This window comes from Carex rostrata, chromosome 4 (genome assembly GCF_964058835.1).
Source record: "Carex rostrata chromosome 4, lpCarRost1.2, whole genome shotgun sequence".
Classification (NCBI taxonomy): domain Eukaryota; kingdom Viridiplantae; phylum Streptophyta; class Magnoliopsida; order Poales; family Cyperaceae; genus Carex; species Carex rostrata.
Window position 1 is genome coordinate 5,781,272 of NC_135921.1, and position 19,592 is coordinate 5,800,863.

At 31.5% G+C, this 19,592-nt stretch overlaps 2 protein-coding genes across 2 annotated transcripts; both read left to right on the top strand.

Annotated features, from left to right (window-relative positions):
* On the top strand, positions 1–5,089 carry LOC144552860 (Inositol monophosphatase family protein). The gene is made up of 9 exons (XM_078300873.1): positions 1–159; positions 430–529; positions 787–889; positions 1,176–1,420; positions 1,624–1,683; positions 2,940–3,316; positions 3,723–3,801; positions 4,268–4,318; positions 4,809–5,089. The coding sequence occupies exons 1-9, from the start codon at positions 86–88 to the stop codon at positions 4,956–4,958; spliced, it is 1,239 nt and encodes a 412-aa protein (XP_078156999.1). The 5' UTR covers positions 1–85; the 3' UTR covers positions 4,959–5,089.
* A 6,375-nt stretch (positions 5,090–11,464) lies between these two features.
* LOC144553578 (transcription factor MYB41-like) lies at positions 11,465–12,794 on the top strand. Its single transcript, XM_078301801.1, has 3 exons — positions 11,465–11,737; positions 11,842–11,971; positions 12,072–12,794. The coding sequence occupies exons 1-3, from the start codon at positions 11,605–11,607 to the stop codon at positions 12,766–12,768; spliced, it is 960 nt and encodes a 319-aa protein (XP_078157927.1). The 5' UTR covers positions 11,465–11,604; the 3' UTR covers positions 12,769–12,794.
* Positions 12,795–19,592: the final 6,798 nt, after the last annotated feature.

The following is a 19,592-nucleotide window of genomic DNA, read 5'->3' on the forward strand; positions in this document are numbered from 1 at the left end:
GAGAAAAACAGAGAGGTCACCTCTCCTTCACAAATAAAACAAGAGAAAAAAAATACTGAGAAGGTCAAGCAAATCCTTTCCCGCCATGGCTGTGCTCAACTGTTGGTACTCTAATCTCCCTCGATCCAACGGCTCTCGTCAACGCTACAACTCCATCAGGTGCCTCTCACCACTTATCAGATCTCTGTTCGCTCCATTTAACTATTGCCATGCTAGTTTAATTAGAGGTATCTGACTGACAGGTACAAATCTAATTTATTGTAAATACGGTTTTAGATTTTTTGATTGTTAGGTCGGGGTATTGGGTTTCGGGCCAGTTCATGCGTTGTACAAGAATAAATTAATTTATGGTTTCTGTTAATTTTTTGATAGATTTGGTAATCCTGAGATTTCATGTATTCTGGTTTTTAATCAGTTATGTTTGCTTAGGTCATGTTTACTTCCTTTCCCAGTGGAGAAAGCAAAGTATCACCGCCAGCTGTCAGTCGCCATTGAAGCGGTTCAGCGTGCCTGTTGCCTATGTGTAGATGTAATTTTTTTTGTTCTTGTCCCTTTAGTTTTTCCTAATTTGCACATATGCACTTCCTATTAATAGCTGTATTTTCTTTAGAATTTAGATTAATGCTACAAACATACTATGTATATATGTGCATTTTCCTGTAATGTACATATACATTGATTATTTTATTGATAAATTCATTTTAAGTACTTTTTAAACAGTCTTTCATTTAATGTTTATTTTTTTTCCTTCTTTCGTTTTCTTTTGTGGGGAGGGACCTATATCAGGTAAAGAAATCATTGCTCTTTAATGACCGTCGGATACTGGAAAAGACTGATCAAACGCCTGTAACAGTTGCAGATTTTGGTGTTCAGGCTCTTATTAGCTTGGGTAAGTTCTTTATTTTACCATTTAGTTCTTATTAATTAGTCTTTCTGCAATTTGGCAATATTAATTAAATGTAGAGCATTAATGGTTGGCAATAGATGATGTTTCTTTTTTTTCTAAAATTTTATGGTTATAACAATGCATACCACAGAGTCATGCTACTCCATTGCAAATAAGTGAATAACAGATATTTTAGGAATCAATATACAGAAAGGCCAATTGTTTTGCACCATAGTTTAATTTGTCCTCATTATATAAGCGAGCAACTTTTTTATTTTGCATTTCATAGAATTGGAGAGGGAATTTCCAGCTATACCCCTGGTAGCAGAAGAAGACTCAGCATTTCTAAGGTCCAAATCTGATAGTAAAAGGGGTTATGATGGTAACAATGTTGTTGTAAATGCAATATTTGATGCTGTTTCTGATAAGATCGACGGTCGAGATGAGAATTTCAACACTGATGATGTGCTAAGAGCAATTGATAGAGGAGGCAAGGATGCCAGCTCCTTTAGCGAACAGCCGGCAACATATTGGGTATATTAGTAATTTCGTAAATTCATCATGCTTGATCAGTACTTTGTACCAGTACTATATATTACCATACACAAAATCTGAATAATGAAGGAGAATATCACCCGAACAGGAGGAGAGAAAACAAAAATAATGATACTGGTATATTTTTAAATCTGCTCCACTATAGAAAAGAACTATAATCTATTTTGTTTAAATAAATTTAGGTCCTAGACCCGATTGACGGAACTAAAGGGTTCTTGAAAGGAAGTGATGCCCTCTATGTGGTATGTCTTTTTTGTTGTTGTTGTTGTTGTTTTATTAGTACAACTGTATTTCAGGGACCATATTGGTCCCATTTGATATGCGAGAAAATTAGGGATTGTTGAAAAATCTAAGAAAAGTCTTTCTAGATCAAAGTTTCTTGTCACAGATGACATGTTTGGTGTGTGAGATTTTAGAATCCAGGAAACTCTTTTAATTGTTTGAATAATAAGAATAATGGTCATAGAAAAGTACTAATAATAATAACATAATACTAATAATCATAATAATATTATTATTGATATAATTATAATAATAATGATAATGATGGAGATTGAAACAAATAGAGACAAATTACTAAGATATAGAATTTATAATAATATGATGATAATAATAATAGTTAGTAGCAATAATAATAATTATTATATTAACATTATAAGAGGAGGGATCCAATTACACCCTTTTTTGGTGATACCGGATTACACCCTATATTTTTAAAGTCCAAATAGTCGATCCAAACCATTCAAATTTTATAATTTTTTGGATATCAAATTTTACATTTTTTTGAGGGTACAAAAATTCTATGGTCTGAATATAGCGATTTTGTTAAATACTTAATAAATAGTAAAAAAATTCAAAAATATGTAAAATTTGACATGCAAGCACATTTTAATATATCCATTATGTTGAACGGTTTGGATCGACTATTTAAACTTTTAAAACTTTGTAAATGGAGAGTGTAATTCGGTGTCACCAAAAAAGGTGTAATTGGATCCCTTCTCACATTATAATTGTTTTTATCATATTATAATATGTGGAATATTGTTTTCTTCACAAAAAGTTGGGAAAACACGGTGAAGGAAAGTAAATTCATATCACCTAAGGTAACTCAAATTTTGAGTGTGGATCCGGATCATCCAATCTGCTTTGGTACGAAATATTAATGGTGCCTGTGCATTCCACCTCGGACCGGATTGGCCTGGATTCTGACCGGATGGTTTGGATCTAAACTCAAAATTTGAGTTACCTCATAGGATTCAGACTCAAGGTAAGTTAGGGGACCAGATTTGTGTTTTTAGTAAAATTTGTCAATCAAACAATTTGAAGAAAGTAGTTTCTTTCATTCTTTCATGCTTTCGCTCATTTTCCAACATATCAAACAAGCCAATTATTCAATCTGGTACGGACCGTGTTGTAAAATTTAGGTATTTCTGGAACCCGAACGCAAAGTTCTGGAAACACATTGGAATTCATTAATATTTGATTTTGTTCCTTCTAGGTCGGTCTAGCACTTGTAGTTGAAGGAGAGATAGTATTAGGCGTGATGGGGTGTCCAAATTGGCAAAACGACCTCCTAACCAGCACAAATTACAATGATGTCCAACCTGGAGTCATAATGGTAGCGCACCTAGGCTGTGGCACATGGGCAAAGTCGATATCCTTTGACGCGGGCAATTTGGTCAATTCTCTTGACAACATTTGGAAAAGATGTTTTGTGGATGGCTGCTCAGTTTTGCAAAAATCACGATTTTGTATTCCCGAGAGCCAGACTTGGGATTTGATACCTTTGTCTAATGAATTCGGATATACTACCGATAACCTTGATCCAACTAACGATGGAAAAAGTATACTTCTCTTACGAGCATGTTGTGGCAGGTGCGGAATCATTTTGGCATTTACTACTAATATAAGGATCTCAAATACAAAGACACTGTACCAGTCATGACCAAAATTTATTCAATTTTTGTTTTTGTTCCTTTATAGGCAGCAGAACTGTAATTCTACTATGCTATTTTGTCAAAAGTTGTGTTATAAGACTGTATTAGTCATGACCAATTTTTTTGTAATAATAAAGGTCTCAAATACATAGGAACTGTTACCAGTCATGACCAAAATTTATTGAATGTTTGTTTTTATTATTTTTTCCGGCAGCAAACTGTAATTCTACTTTCCGATTATGTTCAAAAGTTGTGTTAAAATACAGTACTGTTACATATTGGTTGTACCTTGAGAGAAGTATATATATTTAATTTTTCAATGGATCATTGTTTGTTTTTGGTAGCCTGTGCAAATATCTGATGGTAGCATCTGGTAGAGCTTCGGTGTTCATTCTTCGAGCAAGAACGAAGACTATAATCAAAGTAATATTTCGGATTTATTTCTTCATTTCCAAATGGTAGGAAATTTTAATTATAGTAAGGCTATGGTGCTATACATAGCGCACATTTGTTCATACTATAAGTACATATCTCTATTTTTAAAGTCCAAACAGTTGGTCCGACCCACTCAACATTATCTCCATATGAAAATTTACTTGGATACCAAATTTTTTTACTATTTTTTTAAACAGGTACACAATTTCTAAGGATTCTAGACTATCCTAGAGTAGTGATTATTTACTTATTTGAAAAGACAGTAAAAGAAAAAAATATAAAAAATATAAAATTTGACCTCCAAGTACATTTTCATATGGAGCTCATGTTGAGCTGTTTGGATCGACCGTTTGGAATTTGAAGATGAATATATGCATCCATAGTACGGACAGATATGCGCTATGCATAGTACCATAGTCAAGTATTGATTAGTTTACTCAAATCTACTTTTCAGGCATGGGATCATGCGGTTGGAGTAATTTGTGTGCACGAAGCAGGTGGTCAGGTAATTCCTCTTCACATTGATATTAATTTGTGTAAATTTTAACACTTTTAAAACTCTCATTAGATATGAAATACTGAACTCAACTCAAAATTCACGCCCTTCTGATCAGAAAAGATAAAACTCCTCCAAAACATAATAGTACCTAATAGAAGTCATATCACCTGAATAAACTCAAATTTTGAGTTTAGATCTGGACCGTCCAATCTGCTTTGGCACGAATATAAAAGGGGCCCCGTGCATTCCACCTTGAGCCAGATTGGTCCAGATTCAGATTGGACGATTTTGATCTAAACTCAAAATTTCAGTAACTTCAGAGGATCCAGACTCGGGACTCAACCAAACCGAAATAACCCAGAAAGAATTATAAATTAGTGGAATAATTTGAGTTACTTGGTCATTTTTTTTTTGTATATACTTTCGTAATTATAAATTAGTGGAATAATTAGATATTACATTTGATCATGCTTTTACAAATGATTTGAATAATTAGGTTAGTGATTGGGATGGTAACCAATTGAACCTTGTCGCCGATATAGAAGAACGAAGAATTATATTCCCTTCGGGAGGGGTAATTGTGTCAAATGGTACATTACATGCTGAGATTATAGATATCATTTCTTCATATACTTCAGTATCTTGATTTTTATTTAATTTCCATTCATTCTTGAATTTTTTTTATGTAATTTTTCAATTTTCCTCTCTTATAAATGTACTTACTGTGGAAATGTTTATGTTGAACAAGATTTATGTCATGAATGATAATAACTTCAATTTTCCTCGTTTCAAAAATAAAATAAAATAATAATATTCATATCTTTGAATGGTGTAAGATTTCGCTTTCACTTCTGGGATTGTTTTGTTGACTCTTGAGGAATGATATTTATTGACACACGTTTTCTTTTTCACATTTCTAATAAATTATAAAAATGTCAAAAAAAAGTTTTAAAATATATAAATAACAAATGGAAAAGTATTATTGCCTTTGTTTGCTTGTTTACGTACAGTGCAGCATTTTGATATGTGTTGGAAAATCACACGTCAAATGTCAACTGTACCAAGGATATATACCATACAATGAGAAATTTAAAGTTACAAAGGCTACATATGCAAAAAGTTTGAAAGTAAAAAAAAAATGAAGTCACAACCACATACCCCGCATATATAATGAAATAAAAAGGATATGCTGTTGTATTATATAATAATTTAATGAGGTGTTTAAGCACACGTATATGCGTGTATTGTGCACCATGTTCCCAGTTTGTTGGCACCAAATTGGGACACCTCATTTAGCATTTGACCTTAAAATACACTATTTGCACTAAGTATGACAAGAAAGAGTTTGTTGGATTAGACCAAAACCAGGGAAACAGGTTATTCAAAGCCTTAGAGAGGAATTTGTGCATGGACTCAAATAATTTAAATGTGTTGTGTCAAACCTAAATATTCTTCTTGGTATTTACAAGGTAAAAGGGTTATTTTAACTATACCCTTTCACTTTATTGAAATCATTACTTTTATTAGGAGCACCTTTCATGAATCATATTAAGATTTGGAGTATGTTTCTTATTTTCATAACTGGAGTTTCTTATTAACTTATGAAATAATGGTCGTAGTAAAATTAATACCACATATTTTTTTTTTTTTTTGCAAATAATACACTTTTGAGAGGATAAGTATGTACTAAACAAAAAATGCATGATATCACTTCATGACACCAGGGACAAATTAATACAAGGACATTGATACTTTATGTATGAGAGTTGGTAATAATAAACCCTTAAAATTATATAACACAATGGGCAAATTAAACTATAGAAATTTAAATACACTACATAGAAAAAGCATTTGAAATGTACACAATAGTATACAAGCAAGTTAAAAAGAAAAATACTTATAAGCAAAACTTTAGTGACTTTGAGAAATTAATAATACTTATAAGTATATATAAGTCAAAAAAGGACAGCATGATAAAAAGTTTGTGCAGTTGGAGTTTTGTGGCCTACAACATTTCAAATATATGTATATAATATTGTACCACCTAAGACCTGATCTCACTTGAAACAATCTGAACAAATATAAATCGGTAAGAATTTGTTCATGGTTAGTAAGAGCCAAAGTCAGAATTTTCATTTATTTTTTAATTCATGCATGGCATCTTGCATGGCTTCTAAACCTGGAAGCGCATTACTTTGTTTGAACTCAAATTATGCGCTTTTAGGCTTGATTAATTATTTGGTAATACCAATGTAACGATTTGGTAATTGCCATTAATGCTCCTAACAAATTTTAAGGATAAGCAATTAGTGACTTGATACGCCACTATCTATATCTTACAATGTCGGTATTACAATCTTTCTTGAATAAGCAAGATAGGAAATTAATTCATACTAAATAGAGGAACTTACTAAAAATAAAAGTAGTATTATAAAAGTCATTAATTAATTGTATTTTTTTATTTTTTATTTTCTATCACACATTTTTAAAAAAGTAAAAAAAATTTCTATAACACATTTTCAAATCTAACTGTATACATCAAGAATTGTTTGACCATTGTATTTACGGCGAACTTATGGATGCAAAGTACCATGTTTTAATTTGTAGTTCATCCTGAATGCATATGCATCCTTAAAAATTATGCCTTAAAAAAAGTATACATTTAGACAAATAATTTAAAAATGATGTCAAATGCTTAATTAATTAAGGCACTGAGTGTTAGTGTAATCTTTCAAAATATGGGATCTATAGGCAAATAAATTTAAAATGCTCATACAAAGAGCCCAAGAGGGGAGCCAGTAAAACTGTAAAAACTATAGCAGAGTTTCTATTTGTGCAAGTGTTCACAAATTAGAGGGGTGTATTGGTCAGTACAAAACAACTATATAATTAATTATTGCATATATATATAGTTGTCAGTCAAATAATTTGGATAGTGTTGGCAAGACCAATGAGGTCATTAGATCTTCGTATCACCAGCTCATTATATTTATTTCATACTTCTTTGCATAATAAGGGGACATACGTAGTATATTATTTGTACAAATTGGGACAAGCTTCTACACAGTACTAAATATAATAAAATCCTTACTTTAAAGAGAAATATTGTGAAAGAGGGACACCTCATCATCACATAATGCATGCTTCCCTGGTTGGTTGCTTCTTACCATTACTTTAGAGTCAACTTGAGGATGTAAGCTAAACTGCTCTAGATTATGTACTCTGGATCTGCTGTGGCAGTTTCACATGGTGAACTAATGATATATATATATATATATATATGTAGTATTGTAGTAGAGGCACTTTAAAAAGTAGTATTAAGTGGTGATCTTAGAATGAAGCTCAATTATTGTATAAAGATTTTTGCCTACAAGGCGCGAGACACGCTCCAATATATTCTCAATTAAAAAGAGCAAGGCATGCAATGGCCAATGAGCGCCATCCCAGGGTAATTTCTGGGTACCCATAACAATATATAACCGTATTAGATTAGTACACCGTTAAGAACTCCAAATTTCTAAACTAAGATACCAGCTAACCGTTCTCTTTTCATAAATGCTATGGGTTAATATATTAATTAATGATGTGTGTGTTAAGTCATGAGAGAAGTTTCTAGTCATTTATAAGATAATATTTGACTGATGGCTTAATCAAACATATATATAGTAATGATCGTGCTGAATGTATGAACAAATAATTAAGGTGCTTTTTTTTTGCTAGAATATAAGGTGATTATATATGTTGCTAAAAATATTCTAAGTTAAAATGTTTTATTATATAGATAATCAACTAATTTTTATATATATTTTTTATCAAGTTAATTGGAAGTGCTATAGCAATCCCCAAAAGTTTAATGGTATTCCTTAGGGTACGTTTGGATCGTGCAAGGAATAGCTCAATAATAGCGATTTTTGGGTTAGTGATTGAGAATAGTGCTAACCCAAGGGATTCAAGAATAACACTAACTTTGGCTATTCCGGATTAGTAGAAATGTTGTTTGGATTGTATGTTAGGAATAGCAAATGGAGGAAAGGAATATAATAATGATTTATTTGTTTTTATTTTTTCAAATAACTTTTATATTTATAATGGATTGTTAAATATATTTTTTCAATAATACTTTGGCTAATAGTGATTTTCTTAAAGTTGTATCAGATAAAAATTAATTGCTAGGTAATTTTTGGCAGACAATGACAAAGAATAAAGAACCATATATTGTTTTACAGTTATACTGTTAATTTAAAAGTGCCATGTACTATTGTAGTAGAATTGATCGTAAAATTGTGCTGATTTAATTTATTTATATTTTTATACTGAAAATTAAGAGGAATATCTGTACTGGAAATTTTAAAGTAAATATTGAATGGAATAAGAAAATATGGTTATAATATGCTTAGACAAACTTATATATATTGATTAATTGTGCCAACTGCTAAGCGTCTTTGTCTTGAAATAAACACTTAATTTATAGTTACTTTCAGTACAAAAGAGCAAGATACTGAAAGCAGCAATTGTAAATTAATACTTTTAAGTGCATCATTTCTTCTTGCAAGGTGTAACTTCTGAACCTATTGTTATAATAAAACACAGACATATTATATACAATAAATCCATGCACACTTAATTCAAATAACATGTAACAATTAATTAATGTAAGAGAAATTTAAAAGAAGCAAAGTACATATATATATATATATGAGATAGGCTACGGTGAGTTGCGAAGTAAAACGCGTTTTTACTTCACGCCGTATTTTTATTTTGAAAGTCCAAACGACCGATCCGAACCGTTAGATGTTTAATCCATATTGAAATGTGCTTGGAGACCAAATTTTATATTTTTTGAAATTTTTTTACTATTTATTAAGCATTTTTGAAAATTGCTGTTTTGCTGTGAACAGTGAAAAACAGTAAAATTTTCTGAACCATCAGATCAGCGACTTTCAAAATTGCTTAATAAATAGTAAAAAAATTCCAAAAAATGTAAAATTTGGTCTCCAAGCACATTTCAATATGGAGAACAAGATGAACGGTTCGGATCGACGTTTTGAACTTTAAAATCGCAAAATATGAGCGTGAAGTAAAATAGTCGCTTTACTTCGCAACTCACCGTAGTCCAACTCTATATATATATATATAGTACTGCTAATTGTTAAGATATAGGTTGTACAAAAATGTTTTATAATTTGCTTCTTCAATTTTTCCTATTAAGTACATGAAGTATTGCATACATCATATAAAAACCAAATATGTTATATATTCATATCAGACAAATGTAAACTTGACACGTAATAAAGTCTCCCATACGCATACAATGCGCCAAAGGAAATGAAACGTATCCTCTGCATTAACTCAAAAGGGAATCTTTTAAGTTAATCAATTTAAACCGTCTGATTTTAAACGGAGCCAATCCGCCACCTGCCTATAATAGAAGTGGTCTTTCAATATTAGTGCAGATCTGGTCTGCACAAATTTTAAAACAGATTAAACGGTTGAAATTGATTAACTCAAAAGATTCTCTTTTGAGTTAATGCAGAGGATACGGATTCAAAGGGAATAGAATCTGTGGACATGTAGAGCCTAGCGCCTAATGCATATCATTGATTATTGAAATAAGCAAAAATATTGTCAGAGTGGGCCCCACATTTTCTTTCTCATAGCGTCACAGCATGCCAGGTGTCTCTCGTTTGGTCAACTTCATATCATGGCAAGAAAAGACAGCGCTGTAGGATTTCAGATAATATATATATATTTTTTTGGATGAAAACCCGTAGGTGTATAAGATAAGATTTAATTTTACCCTTTTCAACACGTCTTTCACCATTCAATTTCATTTTACTCTGAACAAACTTCACCTCAAAAAGGTGCAATAATTGAAAACAAGTTACGTACATTTCACCCCTATAAATTTAATTTAGGGTTTTATTTCTTTTTTGAAAGCTCCACATGCAGAAGCTACGAAGTAGTTAATAAGGGTTATTATTAGTTTAATTAATTATATTTTTGACTTTTAGCATTTTAGAATAATAAGTAGTTTTGATCACTCATGGGTAGTAATAAAGACATACGTATAATTTTTTTCCTGTTTTATGAAAATAAATGTCTTTATTACTTTATATAAGTACAAAAAAATGATTTACTATCCAAAACTGTATATATATCAAGTTATTTACGGAAGGTCACTTAGTTTTATTCTGTATACATTTTTTATCAATTTAATTTTGATTTATTCCATTTTAATCATAACATTTAAAAATGTATAGAGAATAAAATTAAGTACAATATACCACATTAATTATATTTGGTAATTAATGTGAGATTATTCGCGTCACTTCTCAGGTTTTGTAATTAAGTGGAAATTCAGAAGGTAATTATGTAAACATTAGTTATTTATATTTATATCTAGTCTGAATTTAAAATCGAGACTGACTCAAATTGAATGAAAATTAAGTTTTTTCTAAAATAAATCGGAAAAACTAAAGTCAAATGGTAAAGAAGTTGAGCGATTAATTTCTCATAAATCTACCTTCAAAAATTATTTTGCAAAAGTATATAGTGTGCATTGCATCTTGGATAAACATATAAACACTTAAGAAAAAAAAAAAAAAAGCAACTCTAGGAGTATTTCCATTGGTCAAATCCAATAAGTTTCTAGAGTAAAAGCAAGGCAGTTTAATAAGAATTTTTGATATTTTTTTTCCAAAAGATTTTTCTATGCTATTTTTTAGAAAGATGTATAAAATTTTCGATTTATTTGAAACTTGAAAACATATAATTCCTTATACTGACAAGCATATAGTATGCATAGTATGAAACTTTGATGACTTATTCTCAGTTGAACAGTACGGAAAGTTTTATGTACACGTTTCGTTATAACGATTGCTTCACATGTGAAATTGTGATTTGCGAACCGGCCGTAATAATAACGATCCGAGAGAGAGTTGATTAACAACATTTGAACTTTTTCGAATAACAAAATCAAATGTTATTTTAACTTAAACCCCGGTAATTAAGAGACCGATTTGGCAAGAGACATACACGTAGCACTTTTCTATAAACAAAGGCGGTACCGAATCCGTTTGACTTTGTTACACCTCTCTCTCTCAACCCCAGTCTCTCTCTATTTAAGCGTTTCCTATACAACCTTTTTCTCTTGGGACCCAACAAACACTTGGAGCATTTTGCCTCAATCTCTCAACACAAACTTATCCTGTGTTCTCACTTGATCAGGAAACTCATCTCAAGTTCTCTTCTTAATTTGGCTTGATTTAGTGTGGATATCATCATTTCAAGTAATGGGAAGATCACCGTGTTGCGAAAAGGATGGATTGAAGAAGGGACCGTGGACACCGGAAGAGGATCAGAAACTCGTGAAATATATCGAGAAACACGGCCAAGGCAACTGGCGTACTCTGCCGAAAAATGCCGGTGAGTAGCACATATTCATCAACAAATTAAATTGCAAATGAGAGAAAAACAAGTGTTATTTTATTTTGTTTGCTAAAGTTTGTTGAATTTTAAAATATATGTAGGTTTGGCAAGGTGTGGTAAGAGTTGCCGCCTCCGGTGGACGAACTATCTCCGGCCGGATATCAAGAGAGGACGGTTTTCTTTTGAAGAGGAGCAAACTATTATCCAGCTCCATAGTATTCTAGGAAACAAGTAAGAGAACTAACTAAATACATAAAAATATTTTTTTACTAAATATTATATTATTATTTCATTATTAAAGTCCGACCCCTACAATTTGGTTTTTGGTTAGATGGTCGGCTATCGCTGCTCGGTTGCCCGGTAGAACAGATAACGAGATAAAGAACTACTGGAACACACACATCAGAAAAAGGCTTCTAAGAATGGGAATAGATCCGGTTACTCATGAACCGCGGTTCGACCTCTTCAATCTATCATCTCTTCTAAACCCTACAAACTACAACTGTTACCAATCTCTGTTCAATCTTGACACAATAAAATCATTCGATGCGCTTGTCAATCCCGACATATTGCGGTTAGCTGCTCTCCTTTCAACACAAAATAACTACAAAAACCCCATGTTATTCCAATCACCAGAAAACAGTATCCCTTCTAATTGCACAACTCAAAGTGGCCAATTCTTTGATGGAACCACACTGGTACAACAAAATGTGAGTCAAATACCTGACCAAATCCCGGCTCTATTGAACCCATCACAGCCGCAACCCAATTTGGTGTCAGATAATTCTGTGCAACCTGATTTGCAAGGTCTCTGTGACACTTTTGACGCTGAACTCCTTCAAAGTTTGTTGGAAACTACACCTGATATTCGGTGGATGAACAATCAGACAACTTGCAGTAACCCGAATTACAGCAATCAGACTTCGGGATTATCGACACCGGGTTCTGATATAGAGAGTAGCAGCCACACAAGCAACTTGTTGCAATTTGAAGCTCCTGAGCTGTTGGATGTTAGTCACTTCTTTTAGAGAGAGAGAAAGAGAGAGACAGAAAGGTTATCAAAATGTTAGGGACTGTATAAATTGTTTAATTTTATTTTTTTGGGTTTATACTAAGAGAAGTGGATCCTCTACAATCCCAGCTGCTGGGTAATCCAGTACTGCTTCCAAGAATTTATAATTTATCTACATGTAAGTTCTTGGAGCTGGGGTTGTAGAGGATTTGGTGCTTCCTACAAGTCCTGTTATAGTAAATTACCGTTAGAGAGCTTTGTTTTTTTTTTTTTTTATATTATAAGTTTTTAAATAGTGTAATCATGTTTAATTTGTTTTCAAAAAATAGAAGCTTTTTGCAAGAGTGGTTGTCTGTGTCAAGCTGTGTTAACCAAATTTCTTCATGTCATAAGACAAGAAAAACGATAGTCATGAAGCAGGGTAGATGAACATAAAAAATATTGAAAGCATGTCTTGAATTAATTGATAATTAATTAATTAATCATCAAAGTGCTAGAAAGGACAAAGATATAAGCTTACATAACTACTATGATAAGTACATTTCAATTATATATGTAGTAGTATTGAAGAAGTTTGTCTATATTATATAAAAGTTATTAATAAGGTTCTAAATTTCTTACATATGTACGTATGCCATATTATTTATGTTCTCACGTCCAATTTTATTTATATTAAAATATGGCTCATGCAGTAATTTCTCAATTATATATATATATATATATATATATATATATATATATATATATATATATATGTTTGAGCACGCAAGGCGCTAACCAAGTGCATGTGGATATTAACTCTAAGATATATCGGATTAGTTTGAAATGATGAATTCAAATTGTTAAAACCGATTTAACTTCATGAGTGTTACATGTATATCATTATATGCAAATTTTGAATTTTCAAATTCATTTAATACAAAGTCAAACGGAAAAAAAAATGAAATTGTGTAAGTTATTTTTAATGCATTCATTTTTCAATATTTGTTGACTACTTGAGTTTGTTTTAAATGAGTTCAATTTTTTTTTTAAATTTTGCATGTAAATATATTATTTGTGAAGTAGATCAATTTCAATAGTTTAGATTCCTCATTTGAAACTAATTCGATAGATTTTGAAGTTAAGTTCACCGAGCCCTCTTAGTGAATATAGCGAGCACACGCTAACTTGACTCTATAGTATTTGATGTACTTAATTAAATGCAATGTAAGTCTTACAGCAATACAATTATTTTGTATTCTTACGCATAAATTACTATATATATGTGTGTAATTAATCGTGTTGCTTATCATTATGCACGACTTTAATTTGCATTCAGACAATATAGATTTATTTTTGCACAAAATTTGCTAAATATAAATATATTTATTTTTTTCTTATGTAAAAATTTAACTATTTTTTCAATAGATACTTCTTTTGTGGATGTGAAGTACAAAGAATAACTCTAGTTATAGATAAAATTGCAGTTAATTAGAACACAAAAAGGCAACTTGAATTTTTAAATGAATTTGACTAGCTAGGCCTAATTTCAAATCCACACTTTATGTCCAGAACAAAATAAAAAAATTGAAATTATATTGCAGCTGTCGTTTATATATTGGCTTGGGCAAAGTTACTTTGACTAACACTATATATATAGTTTTGGTGGTTAAACAAAATATGCACAAGTCTACATTTAAGGAAAAAAAAGGCTCAGTACTCAAAGACTATTATTTTGCCTTAACAGGACATAGTTTCCTTATACCGACCATAAAGTCTCGCCTAAGTAACAACCAATTAATAGTGTCATGTGATTATGCTAAATTGCTAATATCATAATTGTTTTAAGATAGGGATATATGAAACAAGGTATATATGGGGGTGCATATGAATTTTTATAAGCAAATTAATATACAACCATAAAATGTTTTTACATTTTGTTTTCAAACTGAAGTTGGAAGTTGATCAACCAACGGTCTAATATATATCAATTATTTTTGCCATGCATCATATATAGATCCCAAAATTGATAACATATTTTAGTTTTTTATTATTATTTTATTATTATTTTTTTTAAAGAAAATAAGCCGTACGCAGTAGTCTATTTTAATTTTTTTGTTAATTAAAAAAAAAATAGTTTAAAACAAATATCACAACATCTGCCAATGAATTCAATTCCTTATAATGACAGTGCGGACTTCCTGAACCTTATAATGATAATGCGCACTTCCTAATTAAAGCCAGATTTAAATCGTCGACGTCGAGACTTGTTCCAACTATTTAGAAATTAATTAATAAACTAAACGGTCTTCTGAATCAAAACCGTCCGCATGAACTTTGACACTTATCCAACGGTTTACGTCCGATTTTGAATAAAACATGCATTGTCCCAAATAAGAATGTAAATACGTAATTAATGTGTACTTGTGTTGTGACTAGTTATATAACTTTGATCAATTGACTTTCATTGTTTGTTCTTAAGTCCACTCTCGACGTCACACAAATAGTTACAATATGGAACATGCTAGTCACGTATAATATGTGATTGACACACATATCAGAGGCGGAGCCATAGTGTATAAACGGGGTCAATTGACTTCCATTTTTCCTTTTAATTTTTTTTTGATATGGATCTTAATTATTTTTTATATAATTTATAGTTAAATGTTAAGAGCTGTGTAAAATGATCTTTATTTGCATTAATTTTTTTTATGTAATTAATTTTTATTTACATTTTATCCTCATAATTTAAAAGTTTGACTTGATCTCTGCCACATACTGTACTGTTTCGTGGTAAAACAGTATGTACCATAACGTCGTTATCCGATCACAACATAACTTCTTTACATCCTTTGTTCAAAACCTTTTGGAAAAAGAACAAAAAACCACCCCGAAGTCTGTCCCACGAAGGGTACAAGAGTATTCCGTGCTTGACATGCAGGCCTTTACTAAATCGAGCCCAAAAGATATATGGTCAATATAGCCACTAAGAAGGTCAAAGTTTATTTATTTATTTAAAGAAGGTCAAAGTTAATAAATGATTGAGTGTATTACTCGTGGTATGAGAAGGCAGTACAGCAGATAAGGAAAGGTACGATTGATATATGTTGATGCCAAGGAAGGCCATTTTTTTAATACAAACAAAAAACTAATAATTTTAAAGATAATTCTACATTCTATTTTTTTTTCAAAAATACTCTGATCATCGCAACCCAGAAAATTAACGGACCGCCTGAAATAGAGGTGGGTCACACCCCAAGCGGACCGCCCCCCCCTCCCATGGGCAGTCCTCTCTTTTTTTTTTTTTTTTTTTTTTTCTTTTTTTAGATTTTAGTATTTTGATTTAAAAATTTTGTGAAGAATTTTTTTTCTTGTTTAGAGTGTATGCCAAAAATTAAGACATTTGATATATTTATGAAGTGATGTCGTAACTCTTTATAACTTAATAGCTGATCCAAACCGTTAGATGTTTAATCTATATTAAAATGTGCTTAGAGACCAAATTATATATTTTTTTTGAATTTTTTTTACTATTTATTAAGATGGTTTGAAAATCGCTGTTTTTTAATGCCTACCGTTGAACAAAAACTTAAACTGAATTTTTGAGGCACTAAACGACGTTTTTTTGAAATTATGATGCTTCGGATACGACAATGCCCGGGGTTCCAAGCGGTCCGCGAGGAAATATATCAAATGTCTTATTTTTTGACATACACTCTAAACAATAAAACCTTTTATTTACAAAATTATTTAAATCAAAATACTTAAATCTAAAAAAAAAAAAAAAAAAAGGACAGCTCGTGGGGGGGGGGGGGGGGGGGGGGGGGGGGGGGGGGGGGGGCTTGGGGAGTGATCCGTCCGTGAAACAGGCGGTTCGCTATTTTTCTGGGCCGCCCGTGAGCCTGACGGTCGGGGTAATTTAGAAAAAAAAAATGCAGAATTATTTTTAAAATTATGTTTTTTTTGGTATTAAAAAAAATGGGCGGTCACAGGAGGAGTTAGCTTCTCTCATATTCTATCACGTGTTATATACACTGTTATCCAATCCTGGTTTCCCATGTGTAGTCATAAAAATAGACAAAAGGTAACTTTCATGCGGAGAAATTGACATGGGCATATATGCATGCCAGATAAGTAACAGAATAAAAGGATTTTGCTCAGTGAGACATGCGTGTTCTCAGTAAATGCAAGTGCTTATATCACCACACTCACACACACACACACATAATTTATAATTAAGGATAATTAGCTTTTTACTGAATTGTGATCAAGAACTGATCAGTGAATTTCAATTTTCACATCAAATAATAATAATAAATAGTTACGATGATGATGATAATTATTTCATGTTTTTTTTTTATTCAATGTTATTCTTGTTTAGCAACCTAAATGCAAAATATGATACTTATTTTATAACCTAGGCCCTAATCAAACATGAATATTGTTGGGATAAATTTTCAAAAATTTAGATAGTAAAAAAAAAAAATCAAATTGAAATAAAACTATTCGGATCATATACGAAGCACTATCCTTGAGCGTATTCCGTCTCTTTATCGTGCAAGACTTGGAATCACTACCAATATAATCCAGAGATGTTGCAACTCAGAGCGACCATGAAAACGACTGATGATGGACAACAATATGAAATGAGGGATCAATCAAAATTAATTCATTTTCTGTGGGGGTAAATCAAGAAACTTCTCATGTTTCTTTTTTATTTTATTTCTCGGATCCAAAACAAAACAGAGAAGAGACGCAGAGAGAGAGTCTTATATTTATGATCATGAAGGGTTTTAATCAGAATTAGAAACAGAAGCAAAACGCATCTAAGATGCCGTTAAGAGGTGTCATTAATTATAAAATAATTAGAATGATTTAATACACGGAGAGAGGGAGAGTGTGCCCACTGCCCAGGCACATCTCTAATTTTCAATTTAACTGGATATGAAATATTCGGTTTAGTCCTAAACTTTGTGAAATATTACAATTTTACAACAAATATTTTAACAATTTTGAGTTTTCAGAACTCAAGTTTCAACAAAATGGAAGAAACGATTGGGCAGAGAACTCTTGGTGCACCAACTCATCTCTATTGGTGTGCCTACTCATCTCTATTAGCGCGTCAATTCATGCTATTCAAAGTTCAAAGAAAAAAACATGAATTGTTACAAGAAAAAATAAATTACACTAGAACATACTCTCACACGCATATAGACATGAAAACCATTTCATTTGTTTCATTGTATACCACATATACGCTGAACCAGCTGACACGTGTGGACTGTGTAACTTTTCTGACCAGCACATAATTTGGGCTTGTCAGTTGTCACATTCCAGCCGACCAGATAGAAAAAAAAATCAAAATCCAAAGTAACCTTCAAAGAAAAAGGCTAATTTTGTCGCCACCTTAGTTGAAAATTTGGTAAGGAACACAAATTGTGTTGGCATTCTGTGCTCATGTCAATTAATCGTGTGCATGCTTCCACCACGCATGCTAAATACGAAAGTTCTGATTAAGTGTTCTCTTCCAATCCATATCCTTTGAGGTAAGAGAATATTTGAGTTTAAATCTGGACCATCCGATTAGAATTCGGACCAATTTGATCTGAGATATAATGCTATCTTTAATATTCGTTTTAAAGTAGATCGGATGGTCCGTATCCAAATTCAAATATTATGTTAACTAATTAGATGATACGAATTCAAGTATTGTATACTTAAATAAGCAGGAGATGTGATTAATCCTGTCACATGGGCTTTTTTGGGCTAGTTGCCTGTTTCGATGAGGCCTATTAAGTTTATAATGATGAATGGTTTCGTGGCCTTTATTTCTAGCCCTATGTCAGGGACGGGTTATATAATATCGTTTGGGACAAAATATCGAAGTTTAGCGCATCGTGCCAAGGGGTGAAAACTGAGCGGACAGTGATAAAATGACTAAAATCATATCTATCTATCTATCTATATATATAGAAAGAGAGATGGGGTATGGTGCATTGCAATGCATAGACACCCTTGTGCATTGGACCATAAATCACCAATTCAAAGTCCAAATGACCGATCCAAGCCGTTCATCTTGTTCTCCATATTAATATGTGCTTGGAGACCAAATTTTACATTTTTTGGAATTTTTTTACTATTTTTTTAGATTTATTGAAAATCTGGGTGAACAGTAAAACAGTAAAAATTTCTGGACCACCGGATCAGCGATTTTCAAAGTGGCTTAATAAATAGTAAAAAAAATTCCAAAAAATGTAAAATTTGGTCTCCAAGCACATATTAATATGGAGAACAAGATGAACGGTTTGGATCAGTCATTTAGACTTTGAATCGGTAATTTATGGTTCAATGCACAAGGGTTCATATGCATTGCAATGCACCATAGCCCATATCTCTCTCTCTCTCTCTCTCTCTCTATATATATATATATATATATATATATATATATATTTTTTTTTTTTTTTCAGATATGGATACAGAACAGATATTAGATGGATACAGATACAGATCTTGATCAGATCGAATATTTATTAAAATAATATAAATTAATATTAAAAACTATTAAAGTTTGTAAATTAAAGTGAATATTTTAATTTATGCTCATATCTCTAGTTTCAAACATCAAATAGTTAATCCGAAATTCTCAATATATTCTTCATATTGAAATGTGCTTGGAGACCAAATTTTACATTTTTTTTGAAAATTTTTTACTATTTTTTTAGAATTTTTCAAAATTAGTGTTTTTCATTAGAATCAGTGATTTTGAAATTTTTTAAAAAAATAGTATTTTTTTTTCAAAAATGTAAAATTTGATCTCCAAACACATTTCAATATGAAGAACATGTTGACAAATTCAAATTG